Source organism: Protomyctophum bolini, assembly GCF_963924005.1.
Source record: "Protomyctophum bolini genome assembly, chromosome: 1".
Classification (NCBI taxonomy): domain Eukaryota; kingdom Metazoa; phylum Chordata; class Actinopteri; order Myctophiformes; family Myctophidae; genus Protomyctophum; species Protomyctophum bolini.
Genome location: NC_137862.1, coordinates 16,557,961 through 16,580,610, shown reverse-complemented (window position 1 = coordinate 16,580,610; position 22,650 = coordinate 16,557,961). Strand labels below are relative to the sequence as shown.

At 42.6% G+C, this 22,650-nt stretch overlaps 1 protein-coding gene across 5 annotated transcripts in view; it reads left to right on the top strand.

Annotated features, from left to right (window-relative positions):
• The window catches only part of cyld (cylindromatosis (turban tumor syndrome)), a 36,559-nt gene extending 14,514 nt beyond the window's left edge, over positions 1-22,045 (top strand). For 2 of the 5 annotated variants that reach the window (XM_080766758.1, XM_080766757.1), the window contains exons 6-18: positions 1,944-2,045; positions 4,251-4,367; positions 6,247-6,647; positions 7,079-7,244; positions 10,693-10,834; positions 12,115-12,237; positions 13,764-13,855; positions 14,624-14,690; positions 15,538-15,670; positions 16,037-16,145; positions 16,616-16,734; positions 17,397-17,613; positions 19,197-22,045. In XM_080766758.1, coding sequence (XP_080622884.1) covers positions 1,944-2,045; positions 4,251-4,367; positions 6,247-6,647; positions 7,079-7,244; positions 10,693-10,834; positions 12,115-12,237; positions 13,764-13,855; positions 14,624-14,690; positions 15,538-15,670; positions 16,037-16,145; positions 16,616-16,734; positions 17,397-17,613; positions 19,197-19,381 — 1,973 coding nt within the window. In that variant the 3' untranslated portion in view covers positions 19,382-22,045. The remainder of the gene's footprint in view (positions 1-1,943; positions 2,046-4,250; positions 4,368-6,246; positions 6,648-7,078; positions 7,245-10,692; positions 10,835-12,114; positions 12,238-13,763; positions 13,856-14,623; positions 14,691-15,537; positions 15,671-16,036; positions 16,146-16,615; positions 16,735-17,396; positions 17,614-19,196) is intronic. The other 3 variants (XM_080766759.1, XM_080766760.1, XM_080766761.1) reach the window with 3 other exon arrangements.
• Positions 22,046-22,650: the final 605 nt, after the last annotated feature.

Sequence of the window (22,650 nt, the reverse complement as noted above, 5' to 3'; positions counted from 1 at the left end):
AGAATCAAGCATTCAACCAAGCCATGTAATAAATATATAGATATAATTATTCTTATTATTGAACGTGTATGTTTGTGTCACAACCTCGCAGCCATTGTTTGCGTTTGTTTCCGACGTTCTGTTAACGGTTCAATCACTGTGTTTTGTTGTGGCTTTCTTGCTGTCCATGTAGTTAGCTCACAACATTAGCATTAGCAGCTGTTGTTGCTTCGAGCTGCGATCTAGAGTGGCTGCGGTGCAGTGTTGCCAGACTTCTGCAGTGTGGGGCAGGGCTTAGCCAGGCAGCCAATCATGACTATAGGTCGCTACTACGTGATTGGCTAGACGAGTGGTGCAGACTCCAATTGGCTTAGGCAGCGTTTCAGACTATACCATTGCCTTAGGGTGCAGTCCATCATGACTAGGTCGCTAATAAAAACGGGCCTGTTGTATGTCAGGTTTCACTTGACAAAAACAAGAAGAAATTATGACATAGCTCTGTCTCCATTGTGCATCTGTCCCCCTTTTTTCTCTTTTTCCCTGCTCTGCAGTTAGCTCATAACATTAGCCAGTGTTATCAGGCGCTCCACTCCGTGCTGCAGTGTTTATTTATATTTATGAGTGTGGTCTGAGTGCACACTTCCATGGTGCACGTGTCATAGCTTAGAGGCAGCCAATCATGACTAGGTCGCTACTACGCGATTGGCTGGCGGCGTTTCAGTGGCGTTTCAGAGTATGGGGTTAGACTCCCATTGGCTTAGGCGGCGTTGGGGGGCAGCCAATCGTGACTAGGTCGCTTACGTTTCATGAGCTGTTATACAGTACATGTCAGGTTTCACCTGACAAAAATCCAAACTGACAACAGGACCATAGAGTAGAATACTAAGCTGTCATTTGCTCAGTCGACTAAAACTTTGTGTGTTGATTATTTGCTTTGTAAACTGTAGATATAATGGGCCTCATTTATCCATGTTGTCTACACCAAATAATGGGCCTACGGGGTGACCTCGTGCCAAAACTCACGTCTGGTCGGGAGCTGTCGTTGGCTTTGTCTACACCCGTTTTGCTGCGTTTTGTCCAGTTCATTTCACTTTCATTTTACTACCAGGTGACGTTAAACGGCAGCTCTCTCTCTCTCTCTCTCTCTCTGCAGCTGCACTTTGAGCTTTGAGCTTTGCTGCTACTAACTTGATCTCCAGTGGTACATCTATGTGCTCAGTGCGCCAAAAAAAAAGAATCTTATTATAAAATAAGTTCTACCGATATTAATACAACATTATGAATATCGGTCCCTATAATCCGCCATTGCCAATAACTTCCAGAAATAGAGATGTTAGGATTTGAGAAGTTAGTTAATCGCAGTTTTACATACACTGCGATTAACCACCATGGTAGGTAAATGTACAGGTATGCTGATCTGAAGGCAGTGGTGGGAAGTAACTTAACTACATGTACACGGGTACTGTAATTAAGTACACATTTGAGGACTTTTTTCTGTACTGGATTATTTGAAAGATTTCAGTACTTTTACTTCTACTCCACTACATCTTGGAGCAGGAAATTATTGTGCTTTTTACTCTACTACAATTATTTAAAAACATTAGTTATTACTAGTTACTCTGTAGATTTGTATTATTATCACAAAATATGATTTCACCACTTCATCCCTATATTAAAAATAGCTGATCTGCAAGCTCACAATGCATCGCAAAGCGACGAGTTGTGTGCTTGTAGATCTGGTACTTTTGGGGCTAGATTTGATCATTTTAATACATTTTGATGCCAATACTTTTGTACTCGAGTAAAGTTTGAATACCAGACTTTCCTGACAGAATACCAGAGTATTTCTGGATTGTCATATTGATCATACTCTTTCACTTAAGTAAAACATTTGAGTACTTTTTTTCCACTACTGATCTGGAGGGATGTTCCTCTAATGCTGGGTGTATTTCTGGGCTGTGCAGAATATTCCATGCAGGACCAAAGGCTTCAAAAGCACAGTTTTGCCTCCAGGGGCACCAGCAGTGACAAGTCGTCCTCTGGCCAAAGCAAGCCAAAGAACAAAGGTACAGCACTAAATCCAACAACCCCACAGCCTGCTGGGAGGGAAGCCAACACACTTGGAATAGACTTTTGTTTGTTAATCTGCAAAGGTAGAAATATAGGATTTTATTGCAAAAAAAAAAATCTGGCATCTCTAAAGTTTTTTTAAGTGTATATTTTATAAAATTTCTAAATCAAGGAAAAGGAGTGTGTAACATTGCAGAATAACAACGTAAGGACATCACAACCATAATAACAGGGCGCATGGCAACGTGGTGTGTAGCTCTGATCGGAAACCTCTCCCTCCGCTGTATAACTCAGAGATGAGGTTCCGCTTCGTAGGCTGTGACACGGTGAACGCTGGTCAAAAGTAACCATTTGTATCTTGTTCCGCACATCGTATCCAAAAAGTGACGGTAGTCCTCCCTGCTCTCAGATGTTTTTAATTGTAGCTGTCTAATAGAGATTTTAAGCGGTGCCCAGGCATGTGCCCAGGCAACCTCTGTCCACAGGTGTCAGTACTGCTCCAATTTTGGCTGCAGTGGGAAAACATGGCGCAGGCCGACAAAAAAGCGATTTTAAACGCATATTTCAAGTACCCATCGCTTACATTTTCTCGACTGCTAATATTTCGAACATCTGAGATCACGGTGGACTAACGTTACTTTTTGGATACAATGTGCGAAGAAAGGTACAAATGTACTGTTGGCCACCGTTCGCTCTCTGCCGGCAGTCTACGAAGCGGGACCTCAACGCAGAGCTATCATGGAGGGTGAGGTTGCAAACATATATGGCTACGTGGTGTGATAATAACACTGAAATAATGACTAATATTTAGGTTGTAGTGTTGTACAGTAATTTTACAGTACTGTAGATGTATGTTTGACTGCCTTTCTTGAAGATGCAAAACACAAACGACTGCATCTATCGTTTAAATCAAATTACATTCCATTTTGGGGAAATTAATGTATTGCTTTTTAAAAATAATATCCTTAAAAATGTGAAATTCTGATAAAAAAATATAACCGAGGCCATGGTAATGAGGATAGTTTCATCCAGATTCTTCCAGAACAATGGGTTAATTCGATGTGACTGCAATGTATAACCTTTGAATCTCTTGTGATTGGTTTCTTGCATGAAGAAAACATTTTCTTATATTCTGTGATTATACAACAGGTTTACAGCAGTCTGATTGGCTCCAACCGTGCTGTTAATTCCTACAGTGCACAAATAACTGTACTTTTCTTAATGAATCCCTGCCAATTCTTTTTTTTTAAAGAAAAATAATGTCAGTGTTTCCTCTATTTTATGCATTGAGCACTGGTGCAGACTGCCGATATATGTATATGTAAATTATTATTTGGATAACGATGGAAGACGACTCCATCTTATGTCTTTATAAACTAAAGTTATTTTGTGCCCCATCCACATAAATTGAAAGATCCTTTCACACTCAAAGTTTGATTTGACGGTGTCGGGTGGAACATGTCCAATATGTCCATATGCTACTCTGTGACTGTAGTAGCACATTCATTTACAAAAAAAACAAAGTCAAGTAGGGCATTAATTTACAAAAAAAACTAACTAAATAAAAGTCAGAATATGGAGATTAGAGGGTTCTGCCCGACAGCAACGTTATGCATTCTTCTTATTTCTGAGCACAATTCGCTCTAATTTTGAGTGCCAATTTTGATGTAACCGCTGCTACGTCATCCTAGGGGAAACACTGAATGTATAGTTGTATACTGCTTTGAAGGAAACGTGACTCTACATGTCATGCCTGTAAACGTTGTATAAAAGCCATTCTACTCTACAGTTATGTGTACTTAATGTGGTTCTGGAATGCATAATCTCAGCATTTATGGATCACCCTGGTACTCATAACCACTTTTCTACCCTTGTGCTTCCCTTCAAAACTATTCTGCTGTGGTCTTTTGTGTGATGGAACTCAACTTGCACAAACTTGCGGCACATTTTGCCTAGCATTGTTTGCCTCTGTAAATCTGCATGGGCTTATCGAACGAATTGTGTTTGCGATTTTAGTAACAGCAAAGTATGTGGTTTAGATTTTGTTAAACTTCTCCTGTCACTCAATATATACTGTCAATGTTCTATGTGGCTAAATACTTATGCCACTCTCACTCCCCCTCTCTCTCTATCTGTCTCTCTCTCTCTCCTACCACCACCTTCCTTGTTGTTTTTCTTTCGTGTACTTTTATTGTTTGCAGGCTTAGGTCACCAGTGTGGCAGTAGGAGCAAGTCAGAGTTTTACTATACTTTAAATGGCAGCTCTGTTGACCCACCAGCTCAACCCAAATCCAAAAGCACATGGTATATTGATGAAGGTAAAATGTGAGACGGGACAAGATGTACCCTTAAAAAATAATAATCTTGATAGCAAGCTCCTGTTGATGATTTGAAGCTCCGCTTAATTGTCAATTTCACTGAACTGCATCACACATGTGTGAATGTTCTCGTGACGATGGCTAGATTTCTGTCGTCATCTTGGACAAAATAAATGCACTCAGCTACTACATACGTATTGCTCACTTTTGACTTCATTTTTGCAGCATTTATATTTAAAACATGGTTAATACATCTACAAATTACAATGCAATCCAAGGCGGTTTTATTTGGACAACATTTTCACACAGTAGATTGCTATCAAGAAAACCTTTAGACTTCACAGTCCTCTACATGTTCTCTCAACGCGAGATTCAATCTGCATGGATGTATTGGTGTGGCATGGTTTTCATCTGTATACTAAGGCTTTTAATAATGCTCAGTGCTGTAGAATCACTCTCCTAGCTATTGTATACTTTGCTTATGCTTAACTAACTTACAGAATGACTAAACACATGACAACATCAGGTGTTCTCATGTGGAAGATATTCTGGAAAATTGGAAATTGTGTGTTTAAATAAATAGTGCACAATCTTCGTATTTGATACAACAACCACATGGCAAGCTAAATGATTTAGCATGTTTTTGGCTGAGCAAAAGAAGGTCCCGGTTACATGCAAATGTAACCTTAAGGTACGAATCCCTCAAAATATCACTCAGAAGTCGCTCAGGGCTAGACACGTTGGCGCACAAAGATGAAAGCAAGAGCATTAATAAAAACCTTTGTGTCTGGAGCGCTATGTGAAGACATTGGCACTTTTGTCACATCGTCATCCTTGGACCATATCACAGATAATGGTGTTGGGAACCCTGTTTGACTTGTTTTGGGAGACTAAATGGGCATCTCACTCCTCATTACATCTGTAATGGTCATCGTCGGCAATGCAAAGCAATGTTTCTCTCCCCTCTGCACTCAATTGTTCCTCGCTCGAGGAGCACGCATTCTCCATGGAGAATGTCCACCGCGGAGATAAGCGTTATGTATGATTGTCTGTTGCAGGAACGAGGGGAACACGGTTGGTCTCATGTTGTGATGTTGGCTGTTTGTTCATTACACTTTATCAGTTATCCTTTCATTGCTAATGCCATTTTCACATTCCTCAGGGTCATACTCACATTTTGTTTTTGGTGTATTGGTATTTATTTTTCTTCTTTTATATTATTTCAGACTCTGCTACTGTACATTGGTTTCAAACTTGCGTTTATGTGTCAAGATTAAAGGACTAGTTCACCCACACGTGTCTTGTAAGGCAATAATTTGATGACGGGCCGGGGTCATCGGTCAAGAGGAGACTCTGTAGGAGTTTCCGCTGGTCATCAAATTATTGGCTTAGAAATGTGACAAAAAAATAACGCATTCAAGACTTCATTGAGTTTAATTGAAAATCATGTTGTGGGTGAACTACTACTACCTTTAAACCTACACATGTGCTTTTATAATTTAACATATAGTAAATAAATAAATGGAAATGTGAGGTTGCATAATCAGCATCTGAAGATCTGTGATTATGCCAGCAAATATCTTACCTACCGCTTGCCTTTAGAGTAGTGGTTCTCAACTCTGTCCTCAGTGTCCCAAACTACACTGCTACAGTAGTTGTCTTCTAGCAGCTAGTTGCAGCTACTGGTTAGATGGCTAGAATGGATGCCAGCTGTACTTTGGGACCACTGCTTTTGAAAATGATCCAATATAACAAATCTGGTCTGATAATGGAAGTCTGACATGTCTACATTGATACATTTTGGACCAAGTCCAGCATACGTCAACCGTCATTTACTGACGCATGCGGTTAACTTTTGGTTGGTCGTTCTCTCTGACAGTTGGTGAGGACCCGGCAAAGTCGCTCACAGAGACGCCGCCAGACTTCAACCAGGTCTCCCCGCCCTCCAGGGCCCCGGCCACGGCCTCTCTGTCCAGCGACAATAAGTTCCACTCTCTGCCCTTCAGTCTGAACCGGAAGGCGGGCCCCAATGGCAGCATGAGCCATGGGCCCCTCTCCCTCTCCGTCCAGTCTGTGATGGGGGAACAGCCGGAGCCCCCGCCTCCCACCTCCGCTGCCCCTCTGCCGGGGCCGCGACCCCCCAGTCCGCCGGGCCGGGGCCAACCGGGTCTGGAGGTGGGCTCCCTAGTAGAAGTGAAGGAGAACCCCCCTCTCTGTGGGGTCATCCGTTGGGTAGGACTGCCCCCAGGCCTGCTGGAACCCTTGGCTGGACTGGAACTGGTGAGGAATAGGTCAATTCAATATCATCACGAATGAAAAAAGGTTGGCAGAGGGAGTGTAGATGCCAGGATCACATTAGATAATTGACACTGGGTGAAAAAATGTGAAATCTGTGAAATACTGTTACTCTCCAATTATTTTGACGCAGCAGTGTCACAAAACTTTTGATAGGGAGCGTGACTATCTTATAGTGTGTTAATTGTCTTCAGTATGATATGGAATGGATACCATATCAAAACCATCTAATATAAAAATGACATTAAACATAAAAATCTTCTTATGGCTGATGATGGGGGGGGGGGGGGGGGGGGGGGAATTCATATAAATGTAGGCGGTCCTAAACAGAAAATGTTTGAGAAGCATTGGGATAAGGTACGACGTACGTACATGACAACATGGGTAATATAATGTCACATCTTCATTGGCTCCAGGAAGAAGAGTGCGTCGGCTGCACGGACGGCACCTTTAAGGGCACACGTTACTTCAGCTGCCCACCCAAGAAAGCACTGTTTGTCAAGCTCAAGTGCTGCCGGCCCGACTCGCGCTTCCCTTCACTCCACCACTCCTCCAATCCCATAGAACGCTGCAACTCCATTGGTGAGTCAAGGCCCTGTTTATACATTGGATAAAAATATCCGTCACTGTGGGTCTTGTGGGAATAATGGTGTTCTTATGGGAGAAAGTCCTTAAGTGTTCTAAATGTGTGTAACTATTCTCATCATGACGCTGTTTACGTGGTTCGGTTGCATTTCTCTGTAAATTGATGGCTTTATTTATTTGTATCCGTCATCTCTGCTATCGCTCCTATTCAGTGACATTTTGACATGCATGCATATTTAATGAGACGTACAGTAAGGCCATTCAGGCATTTAGCAGATGCTCTTATGATCGGAATAAGCTGATTAAAAATAGTCACATTAGATGATTGACACGGGTGAAAAATGGGTTACAAAATCGTGGGATAAAAAATATATATAAAAAAATAGTCACATAAACGGAGTGCAGAGAGCAGTGTAGTGACTCAAATAAACTGAAATGTCAGGTAAACAAAGAATATCTGTTTTAGCATCTGTCTACACGGCATGTTATCAACATAACATTATGCACATTTGAAACTAGGATACCAGGTAAACAATGAACCTAGTGTCTGTCTAAATAACCTGCTTTCTAAATGTGTCTAAATAACCTAATGACCTAAGTGTGGTCAAGAGAAGCAAATCTAAGAACCAAAAACATGAGGACAAGTGGCAAAGAGATGCATAGTCTGCATAGCCTGGCTAATAAGCCAGACTAATATCACACAACACTGTCGCGGGATATTGGCAAGTTTTTTTTGCCAACGGCTGATTCGGTCTGGCTTATTAGCCAGGCTATAGTCTGCATAGTAGCCAGAGTATCCTGGCCATTAGCTAGCATCGATCCAAAGAAAAGGTGGCTAAAAAAGTGGATACAGAAAGAGGTACAGGGACATTGAAGTTCTGCAGGGTGACCCTCAGTAGGGGTGGAATATAAAATTGATTATTAGATAGCTATTGTATCCAACTGTGCCATCCACAAGATTACGAGATTTGATTAATAAGCATTAATCCAGCATTAAAAATAATATTTTAGATTTTCGGCCGCATGCACACAATTTTTCTCCTCAAAATGAGACAAACTGCGATCTATAAATCCTTAAAAAGTTAAAGTTAATAAAAATACTTTTTTATCTTCCTGTGAGTTTTCTGAAATTTCTCAAATATAACCTTCCAGTTGACTTTGTTTATTAGTCACACACTGAGGGGGAAATAAATCATGTATTGGCATCGCAAAGCATCGGTAATTGAATTGTAACCCAGTTAATCTGTATTAATCGTAGCCCTCTGAATCGGAATCTAATTAAATAATAAATTAAAGAACAAGAATTTCCTCTTTTGTCAACAAAAACGTGCTCTCAGGACTCTTGCCAGAACCCTCATACAGCCCAGCTTTCACCATGCTTTCACCAGGACTCTTGCCAGAGCCCTCATCCAGCCCAGCTTTCACCATGCTTCCACCACTTCCGCAACTTATTTGCCATTTTTGTGTAGTGCAACCACTCCCTTACGGAGCCATGTGTGTGGCTGGGTAGCTGGGTAGCTGGCTGGGTGGGTGTCTGGTTATGAGCACGAAAAACACCACCTGTGCGCAACCTAACGCACACACAAACACACACGCACATATTAACAGTATATATGATGCTTTCGGGTGTGCCTGTACAGTAACAGTAAAGTACAGTACAGTAGAGGACACACGGTAACTCTGTCATTTCTAAACCATTTTGTATGCGGGGCGGCACACCGGAACCGGCCCGGCACCCTGGGTGCGTTCTTGTGGGTCTTTTTCTCCATTCCTTGTCCCAGATGGCATTTCTGGTCAATACAAGATTTACTCAACGGTCCATATGGTTGGACCGTTGAGTGGTAACCCTTCGTGAACGCCAAGCGACAGATGGGTATCCGGTCTATCACAAGGTACTCCTAAGTAACCTCCGGTTGCAGGTTTTGCTCCTTCAAAATAAGGTTAAGACAGGCAAAATCCTGCCGGTATACGGGTGAATTAATTAATTATTGTGGCCAAAGGGTTAAAATGTAAGATAGTAAAATATGGCAAAGAAGTTTAGGGATAAAGGGTAAGGTGTGCCCAAGATAGGGCCATAAGTTTCAAACCTCCCAAAACAAACTAATTTGACTACTTCTCTGCCTGGGGCCCATTTCCACTACCCACCTTTCTCCATCCCATTTTGATAGGTTTAAATTAATTTAAAACGGGACTGAAAATCCACCTTTCAGTAGGCCAAAGGGGGAGGAAATGATCACTTCTCCCATAGATAGGTGATCACCCCCCCGCTCTGTACACCCCTCTTTTTTTGTCTGTTTAAAATGTTTGCATAATGTTTTTTTTAATTGAATACATAGTTGGGTAATATGAGGCATGCACACTTAAAATAGTGGAGGTGCATCCAGATAGATAGTACAAAATCTTTACATAAAATCTTTATAAAAAGCTTTATATAGTATGTTGTGCTTGTCTGCTTCACTTTGGTATTATTCCATCAAGATGGGAATTCCATTGAGCATGTTTTTTATGCATTTTAACCCACACGTGCATGAATATGGTTAAAAAGCTTGTATCAAACAATACTGTTTTGCGTCATAATGCACAGAGAATATTGAAGTCATCATTATCCCTATTGGTTTCTCCTTACAAACGTGTGATTGAACTAGATGGGACACACACGCACACATGCACACGCACTCTACCAGCTACATGTATAACTACTGTAGAATCTAACTTCCACACCCTTCATTAGTGTCACTTTGGATTTACCAGGCATGGTAGTGCAGACTTTTGTGCTTTGGTTCTGTTTCGTAATGCCATCGGCTGGGATTGGTCATACGTTTTGACACAACAGACATGCACACATGCAGTGCATATACATTCATACTGACAAACCCTGTCCTGACATCAACATGTACCTAAATACATTGTAATGATTGAGCACATGTTTAGCTGTGGTACCTGGGGGTTGCTCACTGTGATGAATTATTTACATCAGTGGTTCTCAACCTTTTCAGGCTGTTGAGCCCCCAAAATAATGCTTTTTAATTGCTATTTTTCAATAGCTAAAGTATAACCTAATGCTTGAAACATCAAAAGGGGTTCACGTCTAGAACTTGTGCAATGTTTTAGGCTGGTTTAGGATCCGATTACTACTACAACAACAAAAAGTTGAGCTACGCAATGCATGCGTAGCGTATGGCTACCATACTGCAAGGTAATTGAGGTCTTTCAAATCTCAGAAATAATCGAACCTCTGACCAAATTGTCACGGGTCCACTCAGGCTCGGTGCCGCCATTTGAAATAAATCTTGGAACCGGTCGGAATCGGACCAAATTGTCACGGGATCCATTCCGGTATTGATTTTATTATTTGAAATGTTTTTGGAATCGGATCGGATCAAAGTTGTGTGTTTGCAGCATTCGTTGTGTACCTAAGTGAGGTTGTGTTCTGTGTCGTTTGCAGCATTTGGTGGGTATCTGAGTGAGGTTGTGCATGAGAACACTCCTCCGCGCACAGAGAACGACGGGCTGGATGTCATGGTGGGAAAGAAGAAAGGTATTCAAGGCCACTACAACTCCTGCTACCTGGACTCCACCCTGTTCTGGTCAGTACCTCCAGACACAAATGCTTCACCCCCATTCAGACAGGGAAAGCATTGGTGTCATTTTAGATTTGAGAAAACAGAGAAAAGGAAAGGCATAAAATCAATAAAAAAATGTTTTTGAATGAAGAGTGGGTAAAGGGTTTGTAGTTAATATAGCTGGGGAAAGCCATGTTGAAGAGTTGGATTTTGAGGGTGGTTCTGAAGGTTTGGAGTATTTGGGAGTGCATTCCACAGCTCAATGTACGTTCCTTGGTTCTGGGAACCTCAAGGAATATCTGACCAATATATGGTAATTCAATTGTTCATATTTCATAATCATCATGAGGCAGCGGTGGCCGAGTGGATTGCGGAGCGGTCTAGATACCGGAAGGTCGCCAGTTCGAATCAGCGATCCGACACGTTAAAATTACCACCGTTGAAGTGCCCTTGGACAAGGCATTGAACCTCTACCATGAAATGCTCCATGTGGGCCTTGCTGTAAACAAGTATCTGATGCTTAGTCGAGTTACCCTTGGTAAACTTGATTTACCAGAACGCATTTCTTCTTCTTCTTCATCTCAGTCACCATCAACCATCAATGCCACCTTTCACCACTAGAGGGCATCATTTGCCTTCCTAACAATTAATTGTTCAAGGGCACATATATTTTTTAAATGACAAGTTGCTAGACAGCAACGATTTCCTTGTGCGGAACCAAGTCCTTTGCCATCATGCTACAGTAGCTACGCAGTCTTTTTAAACTCCCAAACGTACCGTGTATTATTCTGTCTGCTTGCAGTCTTTTTAAACTCCCAAACGTACCGTGTATTATTCTGTCTGCTTGCAGTCTTTTTAAACTCCCAAACTTGCCGTGTATTATTCTGTCTGCTTGCAGTCTTTTTAATCTCCCAAACTTGCCGTGTATTATTCTCTCTGCTTGCAGTCTTTTTGAGGGGCGGTAGCCCCTCCTATATACAGCTTTTGTCCCCACACGTGTCATATTTGCCGTTGACAATGAAAGGACAAATGTCATATATGCCTCAAATATGACGTAAATTTGTGGCAACACAAACATTAAATTCCATTGACAATAAAGGGAAAATTTACGGCATATGTAGACAAGCAAATGGCCTAACCAATCACATAAATTCAGTTGTACGATGATGTATAATGATAAGAGCGCCCCTCACTTCACACGGGTGTGATTTTTTTAAACTCCCAAACGTACCGTGTATTATTCTCTCTGCTTGCAGGCTTTTTAAACTCCCAAACTTACCGTGTATTATTCTGTCTGCATGCAGTCTTTTTTCCTTCAGCTCTGTCCTGGACACGGTTCTGCTGAGGCCACGCTCCAAGACCGACGTGGAGTATTACAGAGAAACCCAAGAGCTGCTGCGCACAGAGATAGTCAACCCCCTACGCATGTAGGTTTCCTTTTGATTTATGTTTATACTTCATTAGAAATTAAAACAGCACATGGCACAGTAAGACGTTAAGGCTAAAAGGATAACACAAGAGTCGGTCGCATGTATTCAGTTCATCAACATACAGTAGTGTAAAAACACAACACAATAATACATGTCATCAACTCATACAAACACTATACAACAGAGATGGAAAAAATGTATTTGCTTCCCCCTTTTTTCAAAGACACCAGTGTTACCCGTTACCTATCCACTTTGTGCGGGGACCCCCGGAAATGCTTTGGCCATGTCTCGGGACCCCCGCCCCGCCCCCTCCCGACCCCCAATATAAATTGACTGCTACAATAACCTTAATATTAGAGACAATACAAATACACCATATCATAATAAATTAATACATAAATACTGAAACCAGATATAATCATTAAGGAGGAGTATGCATGATGTACTATGTGTAGTGTACCATGTAAACTCTTCATTTCCATTTTCCAGCAATTCAGTTGAAAAAAAAATATATATACCCCCGAGGGGTCGCGACCCATGGGTTGAGAACGCCTTGCATAGAGCACAGAGCCAATAATTGTAACCCCTTTTATTTATCAATTTTTTCGTTTAACTTTTGCATAGTCTTCTCTTCTGGTGGTCCCTCGCACAAAATATTTTCAGATGGGGGTTCGTGGCCAAATACATATCAAATTGGGTGTCCTTGGCATGAACATTTTTGATAGCCACTGCCTTTTAATTGTTCTCCTCTATGAACACAAGTTTCACGTTCATGAAAACTTGCATTTACTTGACAACAAGCCAAGATGTCACAGCAGTGCAGTTGATAATCTATGCCTGCATGTAAAAGTAAAAATCACACTGTGTGAATTGAGGGGCGCTCTTATTGATTTCATTTTTGTGTTGGGGACAAAACACACATTAACTTCCCTTCATTGTCAATGGCGTTTTTAAAACAAACTTGAACTAAAAACAAACTGTACACCTACCTGTATATAGGGGCTCACACCCGTGTGAAGTGAGGGGCGCTCTAATCAATTATTGACCTTATACCAAACTTGAAACATACCTTTAGTTACATCACCAAGAATGGCGGTCCATTATTGGCCGACAGACATACTGATAGCCGATTTGCTCACACATATGACGTAAATTCTCCATTCATTGTCAATGGCATTTAATGTTTGTGTTAAGACAGAATCTACACTATAGCTGTGTAAAGGAGGGGCTAGCACACTTGTGTGAAGTGAGGGGTGCTCTTGTCATAATACATCATCTAATTCTGCCCAATCACAATTTGCATCACTTTTCCGCCCTCATGTCATGTCATGTGTTTTGCTCAGCCAATCAAATCATCGCTATGGGGTGATCAGCCAATCACAAGCCAAGTACTGGTACTGCGTATGTCGGCGGCGTCGCTCGGCCAATCAGGGATTGGCTGATGACGTAACTATGGTACCTTTGGTCATTGGCTGGGTGATCTAATGTGAGCATTGTCCTTTTATGTTCTGCTTGTCTTCCAGTCATGGGTATGTGTGTGCTACTAAAGTGATGAAGCTGAGGAGGATTCTGGAGAAGGTAGAGGCTGCATCTGGCTTCACCTCTGAAGAGAAAGGTAGGTAGGATGTGAGTCATGATGTGTCAAAGTCGCTAGTGTTGAAGCTTTTCAATACAAGGAATAACAAAGTATTTTATATATATCCTTCTACCCTAATGGAAAGAGGGTCCACAAGCACATGGCCGTTTGCCTTCTCCTACCAAACCACTCCGTTAGCACACATCTCTCCATGCACAAAAGGTCCTGCACGCCACCCGAATCCATATGCACTACATCGCTTCGCCACAAGTGCCATATTTACTGTACAAATATAACTTTTGTCCGACACTGTTATTGCGCAACATTTCGCTGTGATGCAAATTATATCACAAATTCCCCATTCCCCGCCCCCTCCCCTTTTCACTGCACATACACACGCGCATACTCTACTGTACAGTAGAGTATACTGTACAGTATACTCTACTGTAAATGCTAGCGGGCTAAGTGTTAAGTGGTCAGATGGATGGGCTGCGTGCATTTACAGAGCATTAAGGAATTATGTCTTAACCTTAAGGGGCCATTTGGGACCCCTTCAGGGAACCATGTGGGTCTCTGGACCCCACTTTGAGACCCACTGGTGTAACCGATCTTTCCAGTGAGCCAACATGCACAATATCAGCACCTTGACTTTGTTTGACCAGAATGGAACAGAGCCTTCATTAGTATCATTGGAGCTATACAGTACTGTAGTACCTCACTGGCATCCAGCAGTATACACCTATAAACCAAACTGATAGTACGGTAGCTGTTGCAAAAGATCTCACCCATTCATCATTTCACTTCTAGACCCAGAGGAGTTCCTCAACATTCTCTTCCACCACATACTGAGAGTGGACCCGTTGCTCAAACTAAGGTCAGTTACCCAGTCAGTCAGTCAGTAATGCTAATGGTCAGTAGCTGTGTGTACGCGCGCAGAAATACTTTTGTGCCTAATGCCATAATGTAAACAGTCTGTCCTTCTGTAAGAATTGCTTGCTCAGGATGAGACAATGTGTTTTTTACCTGAAAGGTTGTTACAGAACCTGCAGTTGTGCTAGTTATATTTGCAAACGCCAGTGAGAGTGAGTGTGTCAACACCACCCGTCCGCCACCAGAGGGCGCAGCTATATCACACACAAAAAACACACACCCACAAATGCGTGCACACAGGCGCACACACACACACACACACACAGTAGAAAACGTATAAAAAAATAAGAACTTAACAAAAAAGAGAACTAAAAACTTAAAAATATATAAAATAAAAATAAATAAATAAAAAGTGTGTGTGTGTGTGTGTTTCAGACTGCCACAACAGCTGCGTTCGCTTCGCGCGTGCACACGTCTTACTTACGCGTATTAACAAAACATTCTCCAACATACAGATTAGTTCAAATGTTATTGTATTAATAAATAAATAAAAAGTTCCTGGTCGCAGCTTTACAGGAAAGTATAAAGAAATGTACTGACCTGAGGCAAAGACTTCTTAATCCTTCTTAATCCCTAATGTGTGTGCCCCCAATCTCAAAATATTTTGTTCTAGAGTCCCCCAGAAGCAAAGATTTTAGTTAAAAATGTTGCTCATATTTTCACGATGTTTCTAGAATAGCCGATCTCATAGCGAGGCACAGAGTGATTGTGATTTGTGACACAGATGCTTTCCTATAATGGATTGCATGGTTTTTGTATAAAGACATGTCCGTGTCTTTGGTGTCCTGCAGGTCGGCGGGGCAGAAGGTCCAGGACTGTTACTTCTACCAGATCTTCATGGACAAGAAGGACAAAGTGGGAGTTCCCACCAGCCAGCAGCTTCTAGAGTGGTCCTTCATCAACAGTGACCTCAAGTTTGCAGAGGTGATGTTTATGCACCTCTGCTCTAGTGCATTCATATATAAACATACATACATAAATATATGACGGACGCAAGATAAAGAAAGTCTCCACTCAGATCCCCACACACTGTGACAGCCCTCCATGTTTACGCACGCACAGACAGACAGAATATTCCGTACACAGCAGTGTTTTTAGGCTATGTGTTTCAATTGATTAATGTGCTCGTCTGACCATATTTCGATGAGGGCGTCGGTCTCCTTATTTGACCACTTCTATCCATGGTAACGGCCCTGACGTTTGTACTTTACTGATCTATCATGTTTATCAGTCACTATAAAACACCCTCCATGCCTGACTCGACGTTCTCTGCCTTTTTCTGTTGTCCAGGCTCCCTCCTGCCTTATCATCCAGATGCCCCGCTTTGGCAAGGACTTCAAAATGTTTAACAAAATCTTTCCGTCTCTGGAGTTAGACATCACAGACCTACTTGAAGACAGTGAGTTTTTTTTTTTTTTTTTTTATTTTTTTATTTACTAATTCATTGTCTCCATTGTGGTGGTCATAGACTCATTTGTTTAGAGAGAGAGAAAGAGAGAGAGAGAGAGAGAGAGAGAGAGAGAGAGAGAGAGAGAGAGAGAGAGAGAGAGAGAGAGAGAGAGAGAGAGAGAGAGACATAACTCTGACATAACTGTTGTAAGCTCTGAGAGGGTACACAATAAATGGAACCCACTCAAGGACACTTTGAGACCCACTGGTCTCAGCAGAGTGTTTCCAGTGAGCCACCCTGACTCTGTTTGACCAGAATGGAACAGAGCCTTCATTGGTATCATTGGTAACACCTGTGGGCCCAAGTTCTTTCCAAAATGGCATGTGTGCATAGAGCCCATTGTCGCTGTTGGACTGAAACTACTCTCAGTAGGCTTACTAGGCTATACACAAACTGAACTGCTGTGTTTTGTGCTGCAGCTCCAAGAGAATGTCGAATCTGTGGAGGCCTGGCTCTGTACGAGTGCCGGGAGTGTTATGAGGATGGAGACATCACTGCTGGCAAGATCAAACAGTTCTGTGACAAGTGCAATACACAGGTATGAAGAAGACACCCTTCAACCACTGGCTGCATGACGAATGAAGCAAGAGATACACTACATGCACCATCAGTGCCCACTAGGTGGAGCCTTTTGCCAAGGAATGAATACAGTACATCTGTGTTATGGCAAGTTATATCAAGGGGAATGGAAATAGTAAATTCATTCTTCTTGTATGATTTATTTGTTGTGCGAGTGTTATGCAACATGCATATACATATTGAATTTGTATATAATTTGCAATATCATTGCTTCATCGTTGGTTCATAGTTATAATAACAGGTTTTCAACACGTTCACATATCTACGGCGTGAGGAGAACTGGAATGAAATGACTCAAATGACAGTGTTTATTGCGCGTGCATGCATGTGCTATACTCGTGAGGGCCGAATGTACTACACTCGTATAGTAGAGTTATAGAAGCAGCCTTATGTTCCACCAGGAACAAAGAGGATTAAGTATAATGGAAGTAGAAATGGAGAGGACTGTTGTCTGATTTAGACGTAGTTGCGTGTCGGTGTCATAGACAGAAAACAGCCGATGTACAAGCATGCGTCTTGTGAGCACGAGTATGTGTCAGTGTGTCATTTAAATGTAATCCGTAAAATTGCTGTCCTGTCCTCACCAGTCTAGTAACACAGCGGTGTGTGTCTCCACTCCAGGTCCACCTCCACCCTAAGAGGAAGGCCCATCGACACGGTAAGCTGTCGGTGCCCAAGGAGCTGCTGGAGGGCCTGGGCCGCACGGGCAGCTTCCCCCGCCAGAGGATGGAGCTGTTTGCCGTGCTCTGCATCCAGACCAGCCACTACGTGGCCTTCGTCAAGTACGGCCAGGCCGACTCTGCCTGGCTCTTCTTTGACAGTATGGCAGACCGCGACGGTATGTATGTGTGTGTGTGTGTGTGTGTGTGTGTGTGTGTGTTTTGTGTGCGTGAGGGTGCCCCTGGCCTAGATCAGTGGTTTGTGAGAGGGGAAAAGGGTTTGTGCCAGGGACCCCTAGAAGAGAAGATGTAGCCTATGTAAAGAAATAAATAATAATGTTCAAAAATAGCAGATGTCCAAGTGATCTTGTAGAACTGCTATTTTTGAATACCCAATGTATAAATGTATAAAGTGTATAATGTATGAAGTGGTTAATATGATTACTTTAGGAAAGGGGGGGGGGGGTGGGGGGAGACCACTGACTGCAATCAATGTCATGGTCATTTAAGGTGATGAATGCCGGGCAGATTGAATCTTGGTTTATCAACACCGACTCCAACTCAATAAGACCCTACATTTACATATATTGCACCGACACAGTGCAATATATACATCTGCTATTTTTGGTGTGGAAGTGGAACGATACATGAAGGCAGATAGAGGCGTTTTAGAAATATCACTAACGTGGGAGTGGAAGGGAGCTGTGTTTATATGACCACGTGATTTCCTGGTTCTTGGTTTCAACGATCAATCATGGGTTAGCGAAGAGCGCCATCTAGTGTATAAAAACAACATCGAGGACAAAACAACACCGACGACAGGCCAACCCCGAGGTGGGCTTGGCGAAAGAGCATGTTCTCCCAGTGTCCCCTCACAAAACACATGCAGTAATTCTAGTCTCTAAACTACCTCCCCCTGCCCAGCTGGGTCGCCTGATGGAGGGGAAAGGATTAACGCGTTCGGAATAAGGTGTTCCTTCCGCTACATCCGGCCGGGGAAACTCTCCCCTGTCAAGTGAAAAGAAGCAGCTTGGACTACTCATGCATAGAAGGAAGCATGAGGTCAGTCCGCTGCCCCCCCCCCCCCCCCCCAGGTTGGCAGAGGAAGTGTAGCGTCCAGGATTAACATTAGATAATTGACACTGGGTGAAAAAATAGGTTGCAAAATCGTGAGATAAAAGTGATTGGCTGAGAATGAGTTCTTCCACCAACGCTATTGTTTTGTCGACCAAATGTTTTCACACGGACAACACATTTTGTAAACTCAATCATCAGTTCTTTAGTTATGGGCTGTTGAATATAGCTTGTTTTGACCAAAGATACAATTTGGGAAAAGAACCTGAGATAAATGTATAGAAATGTCAGTGGTTCACTGGTTGAGGTCGAGCCTTGCACCTAGAAGGATTTTGTTTGAACCTGGAGTGCTGCGGGTTGTCTGCTACGGCAGTACTTTTCTCTCAGTGGTTCACTGGTTCTCAAACTATTTCATATCAAAGACCCCAAAAATATATAGGTATTTAGCCGCCAACTCCCATCTGAAAATATGTTGTTCCAGGAGGGACCCCGCAGAAGAGTGAAAAAACGTATGCTGTGAAAGAACACATATTCAAAGATTTGCACACGTTTTCAAGATTTTTCAATAGCACATTTACAAGCTTGTATATCTGCTATTTTTCAACATCTAAAGTTTAGAACAAAAGTTAAAGTGATTCAAAGCGTGTGTGTAAACAGTGTGTGTGGTTCCCTCACTCCACGCACGCAGGAGGGCAGAACGGCTTCAACATCCCCCAGGTGTCACCGTGCCCGGAAGCGGGCGCCTACCTGAAGATGAGCCCGGAGGAGCTGCACCTCCTGGACCCCAAGAGCATCCAGGGCCAGGCACGCCGGCTGCTCTGTGACGCCTACATGTGCATGTACCAGAGTCCCACCATGAGCCTCTACAAGTAGACAACACACACATCATCCACGACGCCACCTCAGAGAGGGAGGGGCAGGAGAGAGATAGACCCTCCTCACCCCCCAGTGAGACCCTCCTCACCCCAAAAAATTAAACTGACACGAGGCCCCTTTTCCACAGGGATTGAACCAGCTCAGTTATTTTTTTCCCCGCCTAATATTGAACCAGTTCAGAGTGTTTCCACTGAAAATGAATTGGTTCAGAACCCTACAAGTTGGTTTCGGAACTGGAACCAACAAAATGGCTGCCGGTCCCGTGAAAGCACCCAAGGTTCCATGAATCTAGAACGGAACCAGTTCTAGAACCAAAGTTATTTTGGTGGAAAAGGGGCCTTACTGACGAGACAGACAGACATACATCAAGGAGGGGTGGAGGAGTCTCCCTAACTATACCGCTAACTTCCTGTCTGCCCACCTCTCCTCCTCAACGCCTCTAGCCCCGCGGCTGTGTCTGCCGTCTTTCCACGGAGGTTAACGAGGAGGGTGCGGTAACGGTATGGGTTGTTGAGGAGAGGATGGGGGGGGGGGGGGGTGAAGAAACCTATTTTTGCACTGTGCGTTATTTGAAGTGTTTGTGTCTTCATCATGCATCTATCTGTAGCTTCCTTGTGCCTCAGCGGAGCGCTGGTTAGCAGTGCTAATTAGCAGTGCTAATAATGAGTTGAGGACATAACGGGCCTGCTGGAAGATTCCCTCCAACTCTGGGGGGTCTCCAACTCGCTTGTAACAAAACAAGTCATAGTCTAGAAGATAGCAGCTCATTTTAAGGAAGGAACGGTGGCTGGTGAGTTCTGCTTCAATTAATCAAGTGGGAGATTAGCGTTTTTTTGCTGCGCGCACAAAAGCCCTCATCCACAGACCAACGTGCTGTTCTCTCTCTACAAGCTTGTGTGAAATCTCCTCAGCCGCTAGAAGCCTCCGCTGTGTCCGACAGAGCATCATCGTCATGGACAGTATAGTCACACTTTAACCTGTATGACTCCCACACATCAAAGACCACAGTATTCTAGTCCTTGTGAAGCGCTTTCACGTGTACAAAACATGTACATCCATCCAGCGCCCAACATAACGTCGCCTAGATGTCCTTACAATGTATGTTTATTGCATTTATACATTGTCTGAGTCGTTCGCGTGGTTAATGAGGTCCAGTACTGGGGACAAAACAGTAGTAAAAAAAGTAGTAATTTTCTGTTGTCGTTCCTGAATAATAATTCAGTTAACAGTTTGATGTGAAGACCATGATATCCTGGTCTTTTTTTCTTTTATTTTTTTACTTGCCGTGTCGAGAAGGAACTAGAACTAAAATTGTGTTTTATGTTTACTGAAGGCTTAACTCCGCCCCCCTCAGGAGTTCTGAATAACTATTGGGTGAGAGGAGAATCCTCGTCAAAGTGGTTTGTTCTTGCTGCCTTCTTTCATTCAAGTGTGTCCAGTTTCCAGCCGTGCATCGGATAACTTAAGTGAATTTATTTGATCCAGTACTATTTATTATAATCTAATCCTCATATATTATATGATATATATGATATGATATATATATTATATTATATATATATAATATATATATATATACACACATACAAACATGTAATTCCCTTTTTAATGACATAAGAAGGGGGTGATACAGGCGATACATTACAAGCGTCAGATACTTTTAAAACAGCTTGAGTTACATTTAATTGCACGCGAGCGTCACTCGCCGAAATGAACAGATCTACAAGCTCCAACACGGCGTAATCGTGAAACGACGTGAGTTGTATATCTGCCTTTTTTGGTGCGCGACACCCGCACGCAAACCAACCAAGTACACAAATCAGGTCTCACTGTATTAGTGAGTTGTTGTTAGTTGACGCTGTCCCATTGAAACTACTGAACATACTGTGTTGTAGTGTTAAAGACAGGAGGTGAGGAGGAAGCAGGCTGGGTACTTGGGAGACTTTGGCTTTCTCCTAGGCGCCACCATGACCATTTAATAAACACAGGCAAAGTTATGTATGCATACTGTATGTGTACAGTAAATATATAGTTGGTTCCTGTCGGGCAGAAACCTCTTATCTACATATTTTTTACCTTTTTTGTGTTTTTTGTTTTTTATATATTAATGCCCCTCTTCATCATACTACAGCTTTTCACAAAAAGCATTAAAAGTATCAGATCTACAAGCTCAAAGTGTGGCATAAAGAGACTCGTTTCGAGCTTGTAGATCTGGTACATTTGATGCTTTTGAATTTAAATCCTGAAAAGTAACAGTTTTGGAGGTCTCCACCCGACAGCGATATATATATATATATATTGGTCATGAACACAATTGTATGTCATAAGAATAATTTTTCAAGTGAAGTCCTGGATAAACTACAAGTCCCAGCATCCCTTGTAATCACCCCACCACCTGAAGAGGGGAGGAACGACCTGTATCTGCACTGCTGATATGTAGAAGCTTTTAACTGACGAGGACAATTGTCCACAGGAGGACACCGTGTGAGTCTTGTGGAACGCATACGGAACGTTTGACTTTTGTTGTCTGTACAGTCTAGACAATGACTTTTGTTGTCTGTACAGTGTAGACAATGCTGTATGTAAACGGAAGGAAGTCAATGTTGGTGATGTTTCTGTCAATGTTAACTAAATAAAAAAACAACTTTTTTTTCAAAGGTACTAATTGTGTTGTGGATGAAGTAGACGATGTCCCCCAGGTTCCTTGTTCCCCACTTGATGCGATGCGACAGTGTGGTCTAGCCAACACCAACTCGGGGACTCCTGGATTGCTGCCCTCCACACACTCCTATCTAACATCAGGTTCTTGAGCTCTACAGTTTTGTTAGCTAAGCTGTCGCACCGCAGTGCATCTACGTAGGTGGTGTCCTTCTTGCCCCTCCTGGGGACTATTTTATTCTTACTGATTGGATTGGGGTGATCATCCCCAACTCATGTACTGTATGTCTCTGAAACAACTATGATCTCCTGTTATGTGAAATGGATAACAACAACAATGTGATCACAGCTCAGCCTGTTGTTGATTAATATTCTACAGCAGGATTACGAAGATTAAGAGGGCTGGACTGTTTTGTATGGTCTTCGGTCTCCTTCACTGCCCCACTGTACTGTACTGTATATGCTATGGATTGAGATCCATAGGCGGTGACCCAAATCCCCCAGGCAATCTTTAACAAAGACCCTGAGATAAATAGTCATGTATTTAACATGTACCCCCCCCCCAACACACACACATACAGAGGAAGCGATTCTTCACCCTGAACCTT